Here is a 24,830-nt window from a genome sequence, read left to right as displayed (position 1 = left end):
TCTGTGATTGCCTATCTGCAATCTTTGTATAGGTCATAAATATGTAGCACAAAACCGTCACTTTTGAGTTACTTGAAAAAAGAGCACATCTGTGGTCGGCCTTGGGGTCTTAGAAACCCTAGATCTTACGATCGGAAGAAGAAGAAACTCAAATGTGGGGCGAACTAAATCAAATCCCTCGAGCTCCACTGGAAGAAGAAACTTTGGGGCAAAGGGAACCATATCCATCTAAGTCGCTAAGCAAGCAAAAATAAAAATGAGGATTGAGAATCAGTTGAATGAAGGGTATGATTTTGTAAACTAATAAACTTTAAACTTATAAAATGTTAAAAATATAAAATAATATTTACAAATAAACCCGTGCCATTTGATTTTCAACCATTCGACCTTATTTGGATTACATGAGACAATCACCACCGTTGGCAGCAGGCAGCAGCCAGCACCGGCTTCTGCAAATAAAAATCCGCCAAGAGGTGGGATGAGTTTCTGAAGTTGTAGGGTAGATCCCCTTTTTTTTCCTTTTGGGTTCATAGTCTTATAGGTTGTTCGCTTGATTTTAAATAAAATCAATTAACCTTTAGCTAGAAGAAAAGAAAAAAACTGATATCCTGATTAAAGTAGAAATTAGAACGAAATTAGAGCAACTAATACGCCATGTATTAGGGTTATTCGATGGAAGACTGATAAATACATCCAAATTAAGGCAAAGCAGTAAAAGATTAGAAGAGGGTTGATGACTAGTTAATTTTTTTGGAGATATAACTTTTTTTCTTCTTCGTCCATGAAAATGGTGAGAGGAAAGGTCTTGCCAACCCCAATTGGTGTGTTAAAGGTGATGTTATTGCCATCGATGGATATATCCACAATCGAAACCCACAACAACAATCGCTTCACCTTCACGCCAGTCATCTTCGTCATCCTCCCCTTCTCCACAAACGCTGTGGTCTCAGCTGCATAGCTTGTCTTCGAATTGGTCTGTACATTCAAGTGTTCATAAGGAGCTTTACATTTCCACCACACGAAACCTGTAGCTCTCACTCTTCCACATTCTTCTAACTCTCCAGCTCCTGTTGGAAGAACACCACTAGGAAATCCAAGCTCCTTCAACAACCCTTTTGAAAATTGATCACAAGCTTCAGTTCCATGTACAATTTCAGCACCTGCTCGCTCATCTTCCTTGCCAGCCATGGTCGACCAAGAGATAAATAACCAAGGTTTTTCTTTTCTTTTTTTTTGTGAAGAGATGAAGAAGATGAGTATTGTTTAGCTCTTCCTTAAGAAAGCTATTTATAATCAACGAGATGGTTTTCATTTACCTACATTTGGTTTTTAAGTAGTGGTGGATTAGAATTCAGAATGTAGTTTTCATAATTTGTTGCAACTATCAACTGTTTTAATAAATTTGACTTGAACCGTCTTCATTAAATTTTGAACGCTATCTTCCCACTAATTGTTGGGCTAATTATAAAATGAGATGGGTTTCGGACATTTGGATGGTTCTTATAAGTTCCCGTCTTAACTGATTCAATCCTAAACTGTATAATTATCCAGTTTCATGTCCTTGTTAACCTCACAAATCAGCATAGCATTTTCAAACTATTCTTAGTGTTTGGATCGAATCATAGGAAAAATTACAAAACGAAAGAAGAAGAAAAAAAATATATTGACATAGAAATGCACAAGATTTTACGTGAGAAACTCTCATGGGAAAGAGAACCCATGGCTGCCAAAAATTTACTAATTTCAAACTATCTCAAAAATCAACTACAAAAGAGGAGAGTCACATATTTATATAAAAACTTTGGAGAGGCACATGTTATGTTTATATCAAAACTTTAAATTGAGACATAATCAATATAGTACATACTTTAGGGTAATTTTGCCATCGTATAGAGAATCTTAATACAAATCAGACTTCACCGAAATAATTTTCAACACAAAGCAAGTCTTCACCGTGTAAAATCAGCCTTTGCTCCCTTTGCTTAGGAACTCTGTTTCCTGTGGGAGGCTATTGTCCCCTACCACCCCCATAGTCATGCAAAATCTTGCTAGCCTCAACTAACTGGACTTGAGTATTATTATTAGTATTAATGTTTCAATTGTATGCACCTCAACTAATCATCAATAGGTAACTTTATATATAAAGGGGTATAACTTTTTATGTATATGGCTCTTTGTGCATCTAGATGACTAGAGGGGTTTTGAGGTGTTTGGGCCAGCTTAAGCACATCTCAACTAATCCTTATCGGGTTCATAGACAAAATTTGGCAAGGGCTCTTAGTACCACTTATTTATGAAAAGTCAAATTCATGTTTACAATATGTGCAATTCCTTAGGTTGACCTATGTTTTTCAACTCCTACAAACCTAATACAATATTGTGGACTATAACCTCAGCTTCATACTTAATGACATTTCAGTACCACATTGATGACAAATATTGATACACTTTGAATAGACCTTAACTATTGAAAAATTTAAACATTGTATCTATTTTTAAACCAATCTAACTGGTATGGTTTGTCAATCAAACCAAACCTCTATTCTTCACTCATCCTCAATTCACTTAAAACGAAAACCTAGATTGCCGTTAAACGAAGTCGGCAACAAACATACAACCCCATGTCCGAATCCTCATGAAGCAGGAACAAGGCCTCTTTGTCTCTTTCAATCTACTAGACTGTTCTTCTCAATAGGAAATCTCAATCTTGGAGATTAACTTTTCTCTTGGATTTGGTTTTCATTCTTTCTAGGTTTATCTTTACCATTTTCAATGATGCATGTTCATCAGTGATGGCTTCTGCTTGTGTGAAAGCATTGAAGTTTCCCTTGAGAGTTTCCTTGATTATGCTAAGTCTTACACCTCATACAGATGGTTGTGTGCTCGAGTATCTTTGAGTCATGATTTACCCAACGAAGAAATCAAAGATGAAAATGTCTTTCAACGTAGAAAATATGCCGAAATTACTAGAGAAAAAGTTCCAGAAGCTCCTATAAAAGAGATGAAAGATTTTGAGTTTAGACTCGAAGATCTAGTTGCAGTGCTTTTGGCGGATGAGCTCTTCTTTGATGGAAAGCTTGTACCTCTGCAACTCACAGCATTTCGTCCTTCTATTGCTTTTGGGGCTACTGCGAAGTTAGACGAGGGTCAGAGCTTTGGTTGGATGACTTGTTTAGATGGATGAACATATTATTTAAGACCGATTTAAAAATAGATACAATGTTTAAATTGTCCAATTGTTTAAGGTTTATTATGAGACATGTGATGATCATTCATAGAGGTTGATATATGGCTGCTACTTTGGTTGCTACAAATGATAACAACCCCATCTTCTGGTGTGAACTCCCATACTTTCAGTTTGTTTTTAAAAGAAATGGACTGTAGGAGGGGCATACATAACAAATCATTACTTCCTCTAACACAAGTATCTTTTGGCTTGACAGCCTTGGGGTTCTATTACCGATATCTAATGCATTTTTTCATTATTGGCATATCAAATACTCCTTTAGGGTTTCTTGGTTTATGAATCCAGAAATTTCAAATCTGCATTATCAATAAAATGTTAAAGTATAAATAAAAACTAATAATTCACGGAATCAGGACTCACTAATTGGATAAAAAAGTGAATATGTAGATTTATGGGTAAAAGTGTGAAATCGAAATTTCAATATAGCTATACATTCACATTCACAAAAATCACGTATCTCAAATAGTTTTTTAGAATGAATCCACAAATTTCATTCCACAACCAAACATCTAATTTTATAAATTATAATTCCATAGATTTGAAATCTATAGATTTGACATTTCTAGATTTTGAAATCTAACTCTATTATTTACAGAAAACAAATGCAAGGAGGTCAATCATCATTTTCATCTTAGAATAAATATTGGATTATAGATACCTTCTATTTTATTTCACTTAAAAACCAATTAATATGAGTAATAATCATGTTTAATTTTATAAATTGTAAAGATATAAATTAAAATAAAATACTCAATATTATGCTAATATAAATCTAATAGGATGCAATTAACACATAATCAAATAAAAAATAAGATACAAATTATATATTAAAATAAATATATACATAATTGATAATTATCATGACACTTAACGTAATTACAAAAACAAGTGTCTATAAATATTATATAAAAGAAAATGTAAGAAATAATAATAACAAATCATTATTTACTATACAAATATCTAAGAATTGAAGCCTTGAATCATATACCATATCTAATGAATTTTTTATTATCATATTAAATATTCATATATTTCCAGTTTATAAAAAAAATGAAATTTTTAAATACATTATCAATAAAATCTTAAATTATGACTCTGATCTCAGAGAGTCCATAATTATTAACACTTTCTTTTTTTGAAAAATCCCAACCAAAATTTTCTTAGAAATTCTTATTTCTACCTTCCACAGTTTGATCTTTTTCGTATGTTGGTTGAGATCTGTTTTAAAAAAAAAAAATAAAAATAAAAAAAATCATATTCTAATCTAATGTGGCGTGGGTTAGGCGGTGCGTTTGGTCTCTATTTCTCCACTAAACTAGTGTTTGGCCGACCAAACCACATGTTATTAAAGTAAAGCATGATTAACATAAGCAAGAGAGCTAGAATTATTAAATACCATTTTTGGACTTTATTCTGGTTCATACGGAACTTGGAACGGATGGAGATGTGCACTTGCACGCGGATGGTCCACAGTATCTGTCGAAGCTGTTCTTGGAAGACACGAAAGAATCCTAAAAAGTGGGTATTAATAGGAGCTGGTGCCGAACCCAACTCCAACTCCGACAACCATTTTAATAATTGAGTTGGGTCGACCGGCCGGTCCGACTTTAGGGATGTAAATGGATCGGATTCGGATCAAATAGTGGTAATACATATCTGTAACCTTTTATATTCGGACAGCATTCATAATATCTTATCGATTTTTGGATAGATTCAATTGGATTTGGATGATAATCTGATAGTTATTTTCTTAAGTAGATTCTTTTAAATGGGAATGAATACAAGTTTTCGAATACCTGTTTACACCTTTACAATTTTATTTGAGAGGACTAGGTTTGAAATTTAAGAAATTTAACAATTTTGATAGTTATTTTAGTAAAAAATCTAGAAAAATAGGCAAATATCACAGATAAAAAATTATGAAACTAATAAAAATAAATCTAAATCAGTAACTTAATGGGATAATTTTATCGAACGGATAATAATCGGTAAGATAGAGGTATACCATATCCGCATTTTATTAGTAATCGAACGGATTTGGATACCCCTAAACAAATGTGGATGTGAATTCAAAAGCAGATTTCGGTTATCCATATATTTACACCCCTAGAAGGCACACCATAGTCACTACTTAAAATAGATTGTAAATGAATGAACACAAACTATCACAAACCAATGCAAGATCTTGCTAGCAAGGATGTTTTAAAACAAGCAACCTGATTTGTTTGGACTTGGAACTAAGGGTGTCAATTGATACGGTTTCGCTAATTCAGTACGGTTTCGGTATGGTACCAACTTTGAATACCGAAAACCAGAATCATACTGTATCGTAACCGTACCGAATTTAAACGGTACGGTATGGTTTCGGTATTTACAAAAACGATTGGGTATGGTTTCTGTATTAAATCGGTACTGGAAAATGGTTTAAACACGGAATCTAGTGTGGTACAATTTTGGTACTAATGAACTTATACCACTTTTGTTATTAGTTCATTAAGATCCTAATGAAATTGTGATCAATAACCAATTGATAAAATTTGAAATTAACAGAGATAAGTAAATCTAAGAAGAGGAGTGAATGATGAAACGAAAAACTCTGAAATAGGGAATTAGGGATAGGTTAAAGGTAAAGTGTTTTAATTGTAAAATTACAATTTATATCCCTTAATCTAGTACGGTTTCGGTACATACCGACGGTATAAATACCTAAAACTGGAACCCTACCGAATTTTGAATGGTACAGTAAGGTGGTTTTAAATGGCGCAGTTCGGTACCGTTAAACAATTTCGATACGCAATTGACACCGTTAGTGGACATATGTTAAATTCAACCAAACCACATAAATATTGATCTCTTGCCTTCTCTCTCTCTTTCATTCCACGTTTCTAGCGGTTTGAAACATATATATATCCTCAACCATCGTGAGAAAAGAGAAACAAAGTAATCGACTGCTCACAAGCACATCTTAATCTAAACCTAAGAAAACCAACTACATCGATCCGTGAGTAACTCATCAATCTGGGCTGCTGCAGCCAAATGAATGTAGCTTTTAAAAACGAAACCCTCAAAATTTAACATCCATTGATGTCGATGATGGTCCCCTAGATGTTATTAATTCCTTAATTATTCATTAGATAGTGCCGGAGGGTAGGAGATGAGTTTTATGAAAGAAATTTAGTAAGAGAAACATGACTTGAATATATAGAGATAGTTAACTCATTCATGGCCATTCATTGTGGAAGGGCACACTGCCCAATCCCTTCACTTTCCATCTCCTTTTCAGGAATTGTCTTTACTAGCTTGGAATTAGGAGGATTTTGCTTGGAAGCAGTGCCTACGTGGCACTGCTCCAAGCAGCGAACGTTCAGGATTGAATGTTTAATGTTTGATTAAATTCTCACCGTGGATTATCAGCATGTGCAACAAAAGTCTTTTAAATGGTACTGACTCGGTTTAATGGCTTTAACTCGGACCGTGAATCAACTCGTTTCAAACCAAATAAACCAAAAATTAAAAATTCTCTTTTCGTTTGTCCTCTTCTCAATCGTAAGGGGAAGACGCGAAAGCACCTTTACAGCCGAATGGTAAAAATCCTTTGGAAGAACCCTGGATTTGTACAGATTAAAATTGCTACCGTACTTACCTTCCTCATCAGCTCACGGGAGTAAAATTGCTTTGGTTTTCTAGCGAAATGGTTATTGGGTTTATAGATGAGATTTGAGTTGTCCTTAGAAATCTGTTTGGAATCATAATGGCGGAAGGATATAGCCATCCCATCTCATCACTTGAATGGTAGTTGGACGTTTCACAATTTTATTTGTTGACCCAAGTGCTGTACCCAGAATGGGTCGGTGAACCACCGCGATCCACGTTACTTCACCAGGAGATACTTGTTCTATCTCTTCCTACTCAGCTGATCTGCTGCTCCTTACTTCTGCCAAGGATCCCATGAATTACGATTGAAAGGAAGAAGAAAGGGTTTATGCTCAATTGGTCATGGTAAGATCTGAGTCTGAGGTTAACGGAGAAGTTGAAATTCACAACATATCTCCTCGAATTATGATAGAGAGAAAGAACTCAAGGCCTTTGATGATTCCAAAGCTGGTGTCAAAGGGCTCATTGATGCCGGAGAAGCAAAGATTCCCCCGTATGTTCATCGGACCCCCTGATGAGCTTTGATGAGCTTCAGCTTCATAAGAGTGGGAACAAGTTGATTTCTTGTAATTTCGTCGTAAACTTGGGGTCTAGCAGGCTCAGATTCTCAGATCGATTGAGATTCCCTGCAACCGCAGGGAGATTTTAGATGAACTCCGTCCTGGAGACCTGGGATTTCTTTCAGTTTGTCAATCATGGCATCCCTCCAAGTGTTCTAAACAAATTTTAGAAGCAACAAGGAGGTTCTATGAGCAACCAACGGAAGTGAAGATGAAAATTTACTCCCATGAGCTGATGAGGAAGGTCAAGTACGGCATTCCTCTTCACGCTTACGATATTTGGTTTATTTGGTTTGAAACGAGTTGATACATGGTTCGAGTTAAAGCCATTAAACCGAGTCAGTACCACTTAAAAGGACTTTTGTTGCACATGCTGATAATCCACGGTGAGGATTTAATCAAACATTAAACATTCAATCCTGAACGTTCGCTGCTTGGAGCAGTGCCACGTAGGCACTGCTCCCAAGCAAAATTCTTAGAATTTAGAGGCAAAGAAAGCAACTGTAAAAATTAAAAATAAAAAAATCTGTACCAACACTTCATGGATTCTGTCATATGCTTCATTCTAGCATCTGTGGATCTTCTTTTTAAAAGAAGAGTTGATGGATCACGCATTCATGGTGTTCATACTTTTTCAATCAAGAAAAGGAACAGAAACCCAAACAAAAAAAAAATTTCTTCCCTTTTTCCTTTTTTTTTCTTCCCTGAAAAGCTTCTAAAACAAAAGAACTCTTTCATTCATAGTCTGAGCTGCTAATCTGAACCAAATACGGAATAGTAAAGAAATGGTTTCTACTTTTATTGTCAGTTCATGAAATGACCAGGGAAAAGACAAGAAAGAGCAAAATAAGGAGAGACACAAACTTTGAAGAGTGTTGATTGCTTAATGATTTGCTGCACTACCACCATTTTGTTTGAGATAATTCTTCTCTTCTTCATTCATAAAATATGTGACGGGGAAGGATTTCCCGATTCCCATGGCTGTCTTGAAGTTGATCTTGTCATCTTGGACGGACATCTCTGCTACGGAAATCCCCAGAAAAAACTGCTTAGCCTTCACTCCAGTGATCTTCTTCATCTTCCCCTTCTCCAAATATGCAGTGGTTTCTGCAGCATAGCTTGCCAAAGAATTGGTTGCTGCATTGAGGTGTTCATAGGGAGCTTTACATTTCCACCACACGAAGCCTGTGGCTCTCACCCTTCCACATTCTTCCAGCTCTCCTGCTCCTGTTGGGAAAACATCGCTGGGGAATCCATACTCTTTTAACAACTGCACTGAAAATCTAGTACACGCTTCCTTTCCACGTACAATTTCAGCCCCTACACGTTCGTCTTCCCTGCTAGCCATGGATGATTGTGGAATCGATAACCCAATCTCTCCAAGTGATAAGATAAACAAAATGGAAAAGGAACTCCAGAAAGCCTGTTGGAAAGCCTTTCCAATAGAAAGCTATTTATAATGAAGGAAAAGCACCAATGAGCATGGATTTACAGTATTTCACCATATGATATGACACAGCTGGTTGATGCATAACTCCGAAAAGAAAAATGAAAAAAAAAAAAAATCCTCGAATACCAAATTAACAGGCAGAGTTTTAAAGCTTGATTTCAAATTTGAAAATTCCAAAATAGCCTTATAGTTCTTTGGTTTCTCAGCCAACTATTTGGCATATATATGCACAGCTGTGCATAGCAGAGAACTGTGCACAACAGATGCTGTTTTTCTTGTATTTCCATATTAGAAACAGCCGATAAGACAAATATTGACACGTCTCTCTTCTATTTCTTTTAAAGGGTATCTATCGGATTGCACCAAAATATATTGGACATTTGATACTGTTGGCGAACAATCAGCGTACAAGAATGGAAAGCGAACCCAACTAGATTCAGTCAACCACAAATGTAGAGGAGATTTGGTGGAATCCTCTTGTAATAGTAGTGAATTATATTGTTACCATGTTCAACTATTTTGCAATATGATTTAAACTCAATTTGGGACACAATCTAAGATGTCCATTGCTATTAACGCACCCTTGTCAAGATGTTTCAAGTAAGGGTTATACTCAAACATATGGTAAAGATTACAGAGAAACCTTTGCACCCTTGTCAAGATGAACACAATCAAAGTATAGATGTCCATTGCTATTAACTGCAATTGGCAATTGTTTCAAATGGATGTCAAACATGCATTCCTACTAGGAGATCTTCATGAATCTACCTTCAGGTCACTCTCTGGAACATAAAGTTAATGTTGTGTGCAAACTTAAAAAAACAATATATGGGCTCAAGCAATCTTCACTTGCTTGGTATGGTAAGTTAAGTTCCACTCTTGTAAGTTTTGGTTTCAAGAAATAGATTCTAATGATTCATTATTTGTAAGGAGAAATGACTAAAGGACTGTTGTCATACTTGTATACATTGATGACATTGTCGTTTATGGTGACAACTTACAAGAAATAGAAGCCCTCAAACGTCATTTGAATACAAAAATTTGACGTCAAGGACTTGGGTAGACTACAATATTTTTTAGGAATTGAAATAGTCCACTCTACTAAAAGCTTATTTATGTGTCAAAGAAAATATGCACTTGACTTGATAGAGGAAACAAGAAAGTTGGGGGTGTCACCTATTGAGTCTCCAATGGACAACAACAACAAGTTTGTTGGAAATGTGACTCCAGTACTACAAGATATTGGCCGATTTTAGAGGTAAGTTGAAAAACTTATCTATTTGACCATTATAAGGCCTTATATCACCTATGTAGTGAGTTATGTGAGTAGATTCATACATGCTACAACAGAAGAACATATGGTTCTTGTAGATCAAATTCTTTGCTATTTGAAGTTTTGTCCTGAATGTGGTATTTGGATGAAGAATAATACCAATATTATTGGTTACCATAGTGCAAATTGGGTAGGAAGCCCTGAAGACAAGAAGTTAACAACAGGTTTTTGTACATTTGTAGGCGGTAAACTTGGTCACTTGAAAAAGTAAAAAACAAACAGTTGTAGCCAAATCAAATGCTAAAGTAGAATATAGGGCTATGACTTCAACAACAAGTGATCAATCAATATGGCTTAAATTGTTGTTACAAGAGTTGGGTCTTGCAATACCAAATGAGCCTATGAAGTTATTCTGAGACAATCAAGAAGCAATCCACATTGCCTCCAAACCCTGTGTTTCATAAACGAATGAAGCACATCAAGGTAAATTGTCACTTTGTTCTAGAGAAGATTCAAGATCAAACTATTAAAACTCCCTATGTTTGTAGTAACAATCAGTTAGTAGTCATTTTACTAAAGCACTACCAAAGGGAGTGTTTTGAAGCATGGTGTTTTGGTTGACCTTAGACGTTGTCTTAGCTCCAACCTCGAGGGGGAGTGTTGGCGAACAATCAGTGTGCAATAATGGAAAGCCAACCCAGCCATATTCAATCAATCATAAATCCAGAGGAGATTTGGTAGAATCCTTTCTTTAATAGTAGTGAATCATATCGTTACCCTTTGAAACAATTGTGTGCACTATTATTTAACGAGAATAAATCTTCTCAAAGTGGCTAAGAAAACACTAGGGATTTATCATCGTGGATGTAGGTCTTTCAATGGCCGAACCACATTAAACTCTTGTATCTCTTATTTTTATCTATTTGATCTTGTTTCTTTGCGATTGCTCAAACTTAATAGATACAATATCCAATACGAGACTACATGCCTCTTAAAATCACCTTATCACAAATACAATACTTGATATGGATACTTTAAACCTTGTGCAACATCTGAATATTCTTCTTCAAATGCACCATTGGAAATCAAGAATTCCATCTAACCTCCAGCTGTTTGATTATTAAGTGGTCCCACCATCATTAAATTGTTATCATCATTATCTTCTATATTGATGGGCTGCAAGAGTAAAGTAAGGAACCATTTAGTTAAGGGTGTAAATGAATAATTGAAACCCACTTTTAAATTTGCATCGGTATCCATTTAAAAACTCTAAATAAGTCCAAAACTAATGGGTAAATATATTATAGTACTCCTTTCTCACAAATAATTGCTCAATCAATTAACTATTTGATTAAGCTACCTTGTTAATTGGATTTGTGTTCATCCTATTTTTATAATTTCCCCCCCCCCCTTAAACTTAAGATAATATGATTATCTTTCTAGATCACTTCTAAAAGATATAAGAAAACCATACACTAAAAAGAGTAGATGGAATGAAAGTTGCTTAAGTTCTTAAATGTCATTCTAAATCTTCATCAATAAATGATAAAGACACCAAATGAGTAGTTAAAGAATTTATATACAATCTGTATTCACATCCATAGAAGTAATTAATTCTAAATATTATAAGAGTTCGATTAAATCCATCTAAAAATTTATAGGGTATTATCCAAATTTTCCTGGAAATGATAAGATGTGAATATACATTTGAGTTGAATATACTCTTGTAAGCTTATTCCGGAAAAATGCATACCAATGCACTGCACTTGATCATCTCCCAAGCAATTAATTTGAGACATTGAAAGATTGCGACAGGTTGGTTTTCAATTTCTTTGGGTAATTTTGATTTGGACGTGGGAGCAGTGTGCAACATATCCGAATTTCTTCGGTGATTGACGAACCAAAACTATGAGCGAAATCGAGGATTGCAAGATATCTGGCGATTTATCGCCGAAAGACAATTTATGGCGATTTGTCTCCGAAAAATCGGCGATATAATCCCAAAATTTCGTTGAACTTTTCAACCCAGCATCAATGTTAACGGCGTTTCTTTGTTCACCTCTAGCTGCGATCTGGATGAGTTTTTTGCTGGCAAGAGATTTGCCCAGAGAGTAGTTTTCGTTGAGGAGCTGTTTACCCGGATGCAGAGACGAAGAAGAGGGTTTCTTGGAACTCATCATTTGGTAGTATTTGTCGGTGGTTTTCCACCAAGAACAGAGGGTTGTCGTTGTTGTTGGGTTTGGGTTGTTTGAGTTGTGGGGAGGGAAGAGATGAAATCAGCAACTATGACACACTGGGAGGATTAAATCCTATATCACCTGAGATTGACAGAGATTTGGCCTGAAAGGAGAGAACCCTATATTGCCAGTTAAACAGTTAAACAGCCATATCATCGGAAAGTTGAGGCAGACAAAACAACCATATATCGCCGGGATTTTGGCAAAATTTCGATGGTTTGCCAGGTAACGAACCGGCGAAACTTTCCGACATTTCGTACCTTGCGTGGGAGTTGGTTTAAGGCCTTTTTAATACAAATAAAATGACATTTATATCTGTCTCTCTTGAAGTATTAAAGAGGATTAATTAAGGATAAATTTGTTATTTTTATGGCCAAAATACCTTTACATCTATGTTAGCGTCAAATTAGTGTCATTTCATTACAATTAGGTCCAATGGTGGAAATCAAAAGAGTGAAGTATATGTGTAAATATGTATTTTTAAATTTGAATTATAAGATTTAATAATGCGATAATTACTATTACCCCCTATACTTTGGTTTTATTACTAATCAAACATCATTCTTTATGATATTACTATTGCCCCCTCACTTCTAACGGTATTAAGTGACTGTTAACATTGAATATGTAATGTGTATTTTACCTTCATTAAAATTAAAAAGTAAAAAAAAATATGATATTACTCTCATTTATAGAAACTATATTGAATGTCAATTATATTCTTAAAATCTTATATTTTAGAATCAATTTTGGATTTGAAAGAGTACTAATCTCCTCCATTTAAAATGTGATGAAAACCCAGATCAATAAAGTTTGTGAACGAATTACCTCTTGAGATCTTGCTTCTTCATCCCTAAATCCATCAAAATGTGCATAGTGATAAAAACGAACTGTTTTGCAGTATAAATTTAAGTTTTAACAGCAAGAGCAATGATCTAGGAGCAAGAAATGAATATCTGAGTGTATGTTATAATTCTTGGAATTTACACAAAAGAACAAAGCAACAATGATCTATACTGCAACGCGTTACATGTTAATAAGGGGTTTATTATTGCATTAAAAATATATAAATCACATAAATTTTCAGGTAAGGTTCATCTCAATGGAAGAATTGTGCTAAACTCTTTTTTTTTTTTTTTTTTTTTTTTTTTTTATAATTCGAGAATTGGTTGGACCACACGGTTATGGTTCTTGAAATTCTCAAGCTTCACTTTATTTTTTCACAGTACACTGATAGAAGTTTTACAAACAATTAGCATATAAGATGTTAATTGATAGGAAATTTGATAACATGCACAATGGTTAAAAAATATATTGTGATTTTCAGTTTTCAACTTTGAATTAAATTTGATATTTTCTCATATTTAGTTTATATTCTGAGTTTTATTCAATCACATATTTATTTTATTTGGTGGTTTCTTTTTAGAGAAGAAAAATCACATTTTTCTTGAAAAAAAATCCTTTGCTGTGCAAAGCTATCTGCTTAAATTTAAAGCATGATTTCAAATTTAAGAAGTCCAAAATAAACTTGTAATTTTTTTTGTTTTTTCAACCTATTATTTGGTATCTATGTGCCTTGCTGTGCACAGCTCTTAGTTGTGCACAGCAGATGATGTTTTCCCATTTTTCCTTTATTCGATGGTTTCTTTTTAGATAAGAAAATGAATTTTAAATTTTTTTTTTATATAGTTAATTAAGGGTATTATTATAACTTGACAAAAACGTAAATAAGTAAATATATAACTTCAGAGTTATTTTTGAAATTTTAAAAAATGTATAGATGCCACATTATCAGTAAACTAATGGAGCTTAACAGTGTTAGTACTTGTAAATAGAGTTAAAGGTTGGATTAATAATTTTAAAAAGTACATAGGACAAAGTACTAATAAAATCAAAGAATAAGAAACAACAATAATTATCCCTTTAATAATCATAAATTTACAAAACAGAATCTCCTAATGGAAAACTCATGTTTATCGTGGACTGTCATAGTAATCTAACATATACTTGTGGTTTGTACTGTTAATCTCTCTCTTGAGGTGGAAGGAAAAGTGCCGGCGGTGGAGGTGGAAAGAGGAAACTAATGGATTTTATGTTGTAAATTTATGAATTATTAAACATTTAAATGTATAAAGCTGAACCGAATTAGTTCAATTTAGTCCGATTCAATTAATTTGGCTTGATTTTGGATTTCATATTTGACACCCTTACAAGTTACAGCCACAAAACTTGGGGGAAAATAAAATCAAGTGAATCCAGAATCCCCATAGGCATGCTCGTTTCTCATTCTAACTAGACAAATCCACAAGTGCCACGTGTACACAATTATCTGTCTTGAATCCAATCTATCATCAGGTCCTCTATATTATAATATTCTCAAGAAGCACCTCCATACGCTTAAGGTCCTTTTCCATCTGAATTACTTCCATCTAGGCTTTCTCTTCAATCTCTGTCTTCAGAATAGGTTGAAATTGTAAGTTGATCACATCCTCTTTTCTCTCTATCTGCTTCGCATGGGTTTCTTCTGCTTGCCTTTCTGATGCTTTCATGTTTATTACCTTTGGCTGTCTTTTTTATGCATTGGAAGGAATTTATGTGAAAATGGAGATTTATGAAACATCTGTCTTGTTTGTTTGTTTTTCATCTCTCCATTGCAATTTTTCTGAACTGGGTTTCACTTGATTGATTCCATTTCTTATCCATAAGGTTTCCATTTTCGCATATTGGCTATTATTAGTTCTTGGGTTCTTTTTTGGGTGAAGATTAGTTCTTGGGTTCACTAGAAGCCTTTTTAACAGTTCACAGATTCACCCTAGTGAGTTACTAAGTTCATTTTCAAATCTTGTTTTTGCTTTCTTGTTCCTATCCCCCATTTTTCATCTTGAGTTTTCATAATCGTGCCTGATCAATTAAATGTAATTGATTCAAGCCCAAGAACTCTTCTTTTTTGGTGACCTAGGCTGCTGGATGGATTGCTAGGGTTCTTTCAATCCTTGACCGGATCTGATGGTTTATGTATCGTTCTCGTTTTTGTGCCTTCTGTAAATCTTGGTTTCTTTCGTGGCTGTGTAAGCTTTTAGAGGGTTCTTCAAATTTACAAAATGGGGCATTAATTCTAGGGTTTGTCTTAAAATATGCTAATCCTAACTTTTCTGTGATTCATGTCTGTGCAGGCCACAATGAGCAGAAGAGGATCAACTAGGGATCGAAACCCTTTCTTCTCGAATGATCAGCAAGTACCTACAATCCGGCCCTTCTCGGATAATCATCAAGTACCCACAATCCGACCACCACCACCACCACCGGTGGAATCTCTAAGGGAGCCGCTGACCAGGAATAGCTACCCTCATCCCCCTCCCCCTACATAAAAACCAACATATAAAAACAACCCCTTTTTATTTTTTTTCCCACATCCACGATGTGGGAATATGTGGAGAGGAAGAGGCTATAAAAGAATGCCTCTTCCTTCTTCTTTAATCATCCCAAATATCTTCTCTCTTGGATATTTCTTTATTTATAGTGGAGTTTTCTCTCTTGCCCATAGATTATTGTGTCTTTCTTTTCTCTTAGTTGTTATTATTGTGTTCTTCTTTTCTCTTATTTGCTGATTGTTCTATTCGGTGGGTTCTTCATAACCCGACAGTGGTATCGAGCGAGGTTTTTCCAAGTATGCTCTGTGGTTGCGGCATGTCCGAGCTTCCACATCGGAAAGGAAAATTCCTTGGGGGTTTGTTTGTTTGGTTTAGGGTGTGAGTATCTACTTATAGTATGCTCTGTGATTGCCACTTAGGTGGATCCTTCACATCGGAAAAATAAGTAAGATATTGTTTTTCATCCTACGGAGGTCTTTGCGAAGTCGCAATTTCACGTGGTTTCTTTTCGGGTATCCTAGAAAGGTGTATTGGGTGATTAAGTGCATGTCTAGGAAAATTTTGTCTAAGGAGTCTGGTTTTTAAGCGGACCGCTTGTGTCCCTCCGGTCTTTCTGGAAATTTTCCTGGTGCATTTTGGTTCAACCATATACCGGTGGAGATAACTCGAGAAGACAAGTTTCACGTGAAATAGTGGGAGTTATTCTACAGCCAACAACGGTTCGTGATAGAAGCAATGGCGCAAAAATTGATATCGGCAAGTTTGACGCACGAAATTCTCATTATGGAAAATGAAGATGAAGGCATTATTGATAAAAGATAACTGCTGGAAGCCATCGTGTTCGGCCGGCGGAGTTCACGGACAACGAAAAGTGGAACGGATAGATGCGATCGCTCTTTCGATTTGCATCTAGCATTATCGATGATATTTTAGCGGGCGTAGAAAAGAAACTGCTAAGGAGGTTTGGGATCACCTCATCAAATTGTATGAAGCCAAATCACTTCACAACAAAATCTTCTTGAAGAGAAGTTGTATACCTTACGGATGTCGAATCTACATCGCTTCTGAGCATTTACATACTCGATTTCGTTATGTTCTCAACTTTCAACGTTGGGACATAATGTTTCACCACGAACGTGCTGAAATTCTACTCCAAAGTCTTCCGATTCATATGACCCAATCATTATCAATTTAACCAATAATATCCTCTCGATTATTTGGTATTTGATGATGTCGTTGCTACAATTCTTGAAGAAGAAAGTAGACGAAAAGGCGGGGGAAGATAGACGGGCAAGCTCACAACAAGCGGCTTTGTCTATGACTCGAGGAAGGTCAACGCGTGATTCCGTGGGAGTCACAATCAAGGAGGTCAAAATCCGGGGGTAAGAAGAATTTCAAGTGCTACAATTGTGGCAAAAGGGGACACTTCAAAAATGAGTGTCGATTCAAAAAGGGTGTAGATAAGGCAAAGACGTCTCAAGGGTGCATTGCTGAAGGAGATATTCTTTACAGCGAATCAGCAATGGCACCAAGGATAGATTGGAACATAGTGATGCTTGGATCTTGGATTCGGGAGCAACATGGCACATGACCTCTCGCAGAGATTGGTTTCAAACTTATGAACCTATCTCTACGAGTGCTGTGTACATGGGAAATGACCATGCCTTGGAGATTGTTGGAGTTGGCACCATCAAGTTGAAGATGTACGATGGTATGGTACGCACTATTCAAAATGTGCGGCATGTGAAGGGCTTAAAGAAGAATCTATTGTCTTTGGGACAATTAGATGAAATTGGGTGCAAGACACGCATCCAAAATGGAATGATGAGGATCGTCAAAGGAGCGCTAGTTGTGATGAAAGCTGAAAGGGGCGCTGCAAATTTGTGCAGTAATGGGAGAAACATGTCCGGAGGCGAAGCATCGGTTGCATCAACCGGTGCTGCGGAAGAGATGACAAAAGTGTGGCATCGAAAATTGGCCCACATGTCGAGCAAGGGTTGAAGGTTCTCGCGAGCAGAAATTACTCCGGGTCTCACAAAGGTTTCATTACCCTTTTGTGAGCACGTGTTACAAGCAAGCGGCATAGATTGAAGTTCAATGCATCCGATTCCGGGAGTAAAAGTATTCGGAATTAGTTCACTCGATGTATGGCAAGCACCGGTTACATCTCCGGGAGGAGCAAGGTACTATGTATCTTTCATTGATGATTATTCCGAGAAGATGTTGGGTGTTTCCTATCAAGAAGAAGTCGAGATGTGTTTTCGCTTTTCAAAACATTCAAAGCGCAAGTTGAACGAGAAACTGAGAAGAAAATCAAGTGCCTCAGGACGGACAATGGCGGTGAATATACAGGGGATGACTTCTTTGAGTTTTGTAATCAAGAAGGCATCAAGAGACAACTCACGGTGGCTTACACTCCTCAACGGAATGGAGTAGCGAGCGGATGAATAGAACTCTACTCGAAAGAACAAGAGCCATGTTAAGAACTGCAAGCATGGCTAAGTCCTTTTGGGCGAGCCGTAAACACCGCTGCTATGTGATTAATCGATCACCAACAAGATCGATTGATCCGAAGACACCGATGAATATGTGGACTGGCAAGCCAGTTGATTATTCACGCCGCACACATTTGGGAGTCCCGTGTACGTGATGTATCATCCCCAAGAAATTTCGAAGTTGGATCCAAAATCCAGAAAATGCAGATTCTTGGGAAATGCTGATGGAGTCAAGGGGTATCGACTGTGGGATCCCACCGCCCACAAAGTCGTCATCAGCGAGAGATGTCATTTTTGCGGAAGATAAGCTGCAAAAGGAAGATGTGAGTAGCATTTCAATAGAAATTCCGGAGAGTACAATAGTTCGGAGGAGGAGAAGTCCAATCCGGAATTCTTGAGTCTCCGAGAATCGAAAAATGAGGAACAAGTACCAGTTGAGTCTACAATTGTAGAAGTTCGACGGTCACCTCGTGAAAGACATACACCAACCTGCGATCGATTATATTATGGAGAGCAACATTGCATCCCGTCTTCTAACGAGAAGATGGTGAGCCATCAACATTCGAGAGAAGCGATTGATAGCTCGAAGCGCCACTTTGGATGGCGCTATGCGGGAAGAACTAGAAGCTCTTCATAAGAATAAGGCGTGGGAGCTTGTACCTTTACCGCACGGAAGGAAGCCCATTGGTAACAAATGGGTTTACAAGATCAAACAAACGTGATGATCAAGTAGAGCGGTATCGGCAAGAATGGTGATCAAAGGATATGCTCGGGAAGAAGGTGTCGATTTCACGAAAATCTTTTCTCCGGTGGGTTCGACTTACTACTGTCCGGATAGTTCGGCACTTTGTGCTCGTTGATCTACATCTTGAGCGTTAGATGTAAAACTGCATTTCTTCATGGAGATCTTGAAGAAGAAATCTATATGCTCCAACCAGAAGGTTTTGAAGAACCGAAAGGGAACTTGGTTTGCGGGGTTGAACAAATCTCTATACGGCTTAAAACAGCGCCAAGATGTTGGTATAAGAGATTTGATTCCTTCATATTGAGCCTTGGATACAACAGACTTGCTTCGACCCTTGTGCGTATTACAAGAGGTTTGGTGATGATGATTTCATCATTTTACTGTTGTATGTCGATGATATGTTGGTGTCGGGCCCCAACAAAGATCGGATCGTAGAATTAAAGGCTCGTTGCTAGGGAATTTGAAATGAAGGATCTGGGACCCGCAAACAAGATTCTAGGGATGCAAATTCACCGAGACGAATAACAGGAAGATTTGGCTATCTCGGAGAGTTACTTAAGGAAAGTCTTGCGCCGCTTCAATATGCAAGACCGAAGCCAATTTCTACTCCTCTTCCCGTTAATTTCAAGTTATCCTCAAGTATGTGTCCTAGCAATGAAGCGAGAGGATGGAGATGTCTCGAGTCCGTATGCATCGCGTGGGAAGTCCGATGTTCGCTATGATATGTACAAGCCGGACATTGCACATGCGGTGGGAGTGATTAGTCGGCATATGGCGAATCCAGGACAAGAGCATTGGATTATAGTGAAGAGGATCCTAAGATACATTAAAGGAACCTTGGATGCTGCTCTATGTTATGGAGGATCCGAATTTCCCGTCGGAGGATATGTTGATTCCGATTTTGCGGGGATCTTAATAAAAGGAAATCCACTACGGCTATGTGTTTACAATTGCGAAGGAGCCGTGGTGGGTATCTAAACTACAGACGGTTGTAGCACTGTCTACAACGTGCAGTATATGGCAGCTACACAAGCTTGTAAAGAGCAATCTGGATACGAAGATTCATGGAAGAACTTGGGCACAAACACGAGAAGATTCTCTTGTATTGTGACGTCGAGTGCCTTGCACATTGCAAGGAATCCAGCTTTTCATTCCAGGACAAAACACATAGAAGTACAATATCATTTTGTTCGTGAAGTGGTGGAAGACGGAAGGGTGGCTATGCGAAAATCCACACGAAAGAGAACCTAGCAGATGCATTGACAAAAGCAATCAATCCGCAAGTTCATTTGGTGCAGATCCTTGTATGGCTTGATAGAGACATAGACGCATGGTGGTGGCAAGATAGAGCTGGTGTGGAGATTGATTGGTTCTCAATCTAATCTCCAAGTGGGAGATTGTTGTAATATTAGTCCCACATCGCCGATGTGGGAATATGTGAGAGGAAGAGGCTATAAAGAATGCCTCTTCCTTCTTCTTTAATCATCCCAAATATCTTCTCTCTTGGATATTTCTTTATTTATAGTGGAGTTTTCTCTCTTGCCCATAGATTATTGTGTCTTTCTTTTCTCTTAGTTGTTATTATTGTGTTCTTCTTTTCTCTTATTTGCTGATTGTTTTTGTGGGTTGGTTTTTCCCCCCCCCCCCCCCCCCCCCAAGGGAGGGAAAATTTGGGGGGGGGGTGGGTGGGTTCTGTCGATGGAGCCGATCAACGGCTGATGGAAAATGTTGTGCTGAGAAGAAACAATCCTCTTCATATTGAACTGACGCTGGATGATCAGCAAGAGACCCAAGTTCACATTGTGAAGGAACAGAAGACTCCAATGGCGAGGGCTCGATCTGATCGATGATGGTTTCGGTTTGTCAAATCTGGCAGTGAATCCATGGTTCCTGAGGCAAAATAATTAGTTGTTTAGAAGTATCATACATGAATGGTTGTCTTTGTCTTTTGTCTGTTAGTTTACTTATCTTGTTAGTTCGTGTTCGAGGACTAAGATTTCTGCAGTCATGAATATTGTAAGGGTTGTAGCTAGCTCCTTGATAGAAGAAGTAGTAGTAGTTGTTGTTGTTGTTGTGGTCGTCCAAAGGTAGGTGCTATATTGCACCTTTGCAGTTCTAGCTTTGTGTAAATTGGTGTGATTTGGTTTCCTTGAATTTGTAGCTTTGGTATTTGTGATTCCCTTTAATTGTAGTAGCTCTAATGCAAGAACCATGTTTCATTTTGGGCTATGTGATTGTGTGCATTAGTTCCAAGGGACAGTGAGAGGAGGAAAGGATGGTTGAAAATTTTTAAGCTTCACACATGCAAACGATTTTTATAGACAGAAACTATCTAGGGAGCTGGCTGAAAAAAATTTACTAGCTTACAATTTGAATACACATATAAGGCATTGCTTTCCGGATGTAGCCATACTGCTAAACCATGTTTCATCTAGTGCTATGTGATATGTGTATGTTAGTTCCAAGGGACAGTGAGAGGGGAAAGGTGAATGAATCATCATGTTCAAAAATTTTTTACCTTTGCTGTATACAAATAATTTTTATAAACGGAAACTTTCTAGGGCACTGATTTAAAAATTTTACTAGCTTACAATTTGTATGCGCATGTTAGTACAACCAATACGTACCTATTCTATCAAGTCATTTTTTTCTTCCTTTTTTTTCTTCTTTTTGGGTAGAGAAGAAGCTACTTTAAATCCATAATAAATATCACACATTACACAATGTGCTTACATCTACTAGATAATACAATAACTAGGGCTTTGCGTTATACCCATATAATTCACATGCATTTAAGATTGCTATTTTTCGATCAATGCATTTTAGATTGTCACGTGACAAAGGAGCACTTACCCCTATGATTACCCTATTCCCCAACAAAGATCAGTAGGATCACAACCCTAACTGTTTCTTCAAGCTCTAAGCTAATAGCCCCCTTGCAATGATAATATTAATAAATATCAAATCACCTACCATCATAGGGTTGCTTGGTTGGTAATAACCAAAATAGGGTGCGACTCTCCTTTATAGTATATGTAATATCCCCTCTCCCTATATATAAAAAAACCTCCCTTGTAACGCCCCCTCAAAAAAAAATTAAAATTAAATTACCTTCCTTTACATTCATGATTATAATATTTTCATCAATAAGCTAAACCTAAAATCATATAATAGAGAATTGCATAACCAATTACCTCAACTTGTGTTACTCAACATGGAAGAACTGCCAAGGATTTTCTTCTTCTCAGACACCTTTTCACAAACATAGATATTGAACATCTTCTTTTCCAATGCTTCTTCAACAACCATTGATGTTAATGAATTTATGTTTCACACTTACAATGGCGCCTCTCTCTCTCTCTCTCCTCTCCCCCTCCACCCTCCAAAAAAAAATCCTCTTTTTCTTTTTCCTTTTCTAGGATCAAATGCTTAAGAAGAGCCCTTAAATCCTTTCAAGAACCAAAATCTTATTCGGCTATTGTTCACCAACACTAGATGCACAGATACCGTTTTTGTTGTTCTCGCCCCCTCTTTCTTAATTTCTTCTCTCCTTTTGGTTAATGAGCCTTTTATCTTTCATCCAAGAGGGGAAAATTAAAATTAATCGCTTGGAGAGTCATCTAGAGAGCTTTCTCCAAAGGTTTATAATGCAAGGAGAAGATTTTACTGTAAAGGTACCATGTATAGATGAAATGAGAGGGCTTACCAACTTTTTCCTTGAAAGGTTCTATATTGACAAGAAATAGAGTCGAGATCCTCTCCACCCAAGGAAAGCATCCCCCCCATTTCCCCACCCCTATGGATGGACAATAAGTGGCTGCTTGGTACCTGCACAGATGACGTGTCGTCCATCCAGAAGGGCATGCGGGGGATGGGCATATGCTCTACTTGGGTGGAGACGATGTTTATTGCGAGAAATGAATCAGCTGAGGTGGTAGACGCTCTAAAATGGGATGATATATAGTTGAAAACATATTTATTCTTGGTAAGATTCTTATCCAATGTACACAGAAGCGTCCCTTTATGGCATTTTCATTGAATCCAATACCCACCAGGTTCTTTTGTAAGGAAACGGCTGAGGCCTACTCGTTTCCTGTGAAACAGATAAACCAATACATGCCACGTAGCCATGGTCTCCCTCCCTGTAACCCTATAATCTTCTTAAGAAGGTTCTTGGGAGCTCATAATCCTGCTGTGGCATCTAGGGTCTCTCTTACCTTAGCTCTTCTGCTTGACATTGGAATTGTAAGTTAATCTTCATCTTCTTAATTTTCTGTCTCTGTGATTCTTCTCTCTCAGAAAAAAGAAGAAAAATTGATGCATTGGGTGGTCTATGACAATGTTCTTCTTCTGATTCGCTTTGTGACGCTTTTCTTATTTTGAGCTTTTGTTGTGTTCTTATGCATCGGTAAAATTTTATATTCATGGGGTTCTCTAGAAATGGAGATATGAAACTTCTGTCATTTTAGTTTGTTTTCATCACTCCATTGCTACATTTTGTGAAGTTGGTTACAATTAATTTGATTTCCATTTCTTACCTATTAGGTTAACGTTTTCGCTTATAGGCTACCATTTGTTTTAGGGTTCTCAAGAATCCTTTTGAGAGCTCAGATATCTACCCTGGTATAGTGGTATGGATGTGTCGTCACTACCAACCTTTTTTTTCTGTCTTTCTTATTAATTTCACCCCTTGTTTGCATCTTGGGTTTCTACAATCCTGCTAGTATTCTAATTGTAAAGTTTGATCTAAGCCAATATGAAATTATTCAAGCATACTTCCTCATTCTCTTGCTCCTCTTTTCTGTGACTATTGATTGCATGTTGTATGCATTGCTAGGGTTCTCTTTTTCTTTTGATTTTAAAACGCTGTTTGCTTTTGTATTTTTGTAACGTTTGTTATCCTTTTTTGAGTTTATAAGCGTCTATGGGCTGTTGCACACTTTAGGGATCTTCATATGTAGAAACGAGCAGGTTTATATACATGTAATGGCTGGTTTTTACCCTTGGCTTTGTCTGGAAAATTTGTTAATCCTGCTTCTTCTGTGAATCAGTGTTTGTAGGACACCATGAGTGGACAGCCATCTACGTACTCGATCTGTAACGTGTATTTGCATATCTATGATGAATCCCCACCATCAGTGGGTGAACTTGAAGACCAGCAGACATTTTGCATTTACATCTCTACCCTGATTCCATTAATTTTCATATACCAGATCCACCACCACCACCACCAGAAGCAAGGGGTGCGGAAACCCTAAACAGCAGCAGTGCATGGTTTACTGATTATGGAGTCATGTTTGATGTTTTTTCTAGCAATGGAGCCGCTGAAGTTGAGGCTGAGATCTGGGAACTAATTGCATTATTTTAATATCATTGAAATTTACAATTTATCTTGTATTTGCAATTAAATCGAAAAATTAAGCAAATTCATTAGTTGCAACCTATTCAGCGCCCTTCTATGTTGTCTTAACAATCATAATCCAATGGTATAACTTCAATCTCCTGTTTGAAGCTTCCATGCACTAACTAACCCATTAGTTACTTCTTGTTTACGGTTTGTTCGCAGACCAACCACCTTTCCAACCAAGTCAGAGCACAACACTGCCTCCTCTTCCTCATCAAAGACCAGAGTGTCATTTCGTTCTGTAGTTGGCCAATGTGAAGATCAAAATTATTGACGATCAACCATCTTTGGAACAACATCATGAAAAGTAGATGGCCTCACACTGGGGGTGGTGTCCTCATGGATTGCAATTCCTTTACCCTTGGCACTCATGGTTGCAGATAAAGTAATGAAA

General features: G+C 37.0%; 2 protein-coding genes across 2 annotated transcripts; both read right to left on the bottom strand.

Annotated features, from left to right (window-relative positions):
* Window positions 1–741: 741 nt before the first annotated feature.
* Window positions 742–1,188, bottom strand: LOC149012881 (uncharacterized). The gene has a single exon (XM_089157676.1). It carries the CDS (start codon window positions 1,186–1,188, stop codon window positions 742–744), a length of 447 nt encoding a protein of 148 aa, XP_089013802.1.
* A 7,156-nt stretch (window positions 1,189–8,344) lies between these two features.
* On the bottom strand, window positions 8,345–8,809 carry LOC149012880 (uncharacterized). Its single transcript, XM_089157675.1, has one exon. It carries the CDS (start codon window positions 8,807–8,809, stop codon window positions 8,345–8,347), a length of 465 nt encoding a protein of 154 aa, XP_089013801.1.
* Between the last annotated feature and the right edge of the window lie 16,021 nt (window positions 8,810–24,830).

Source organism: Hakea prostrata, chromosome 6 (genome assembly GCF_041222555.1).
Source record: "Hakea prostrata isolate BN-2017 chromosome 6, UWA_Hpros_2, whole genome shotgun sequence".
Taxonomy (NCBI): Eukaryota; Viridiplantae; Streptophyta; class Magnoliopsida; order Proteales; family Proteaceae; genus Hakea; species Hakea prostrata.
This window is presented reverse-complemented; position numbering and strand designations above follow the sequence as displayed.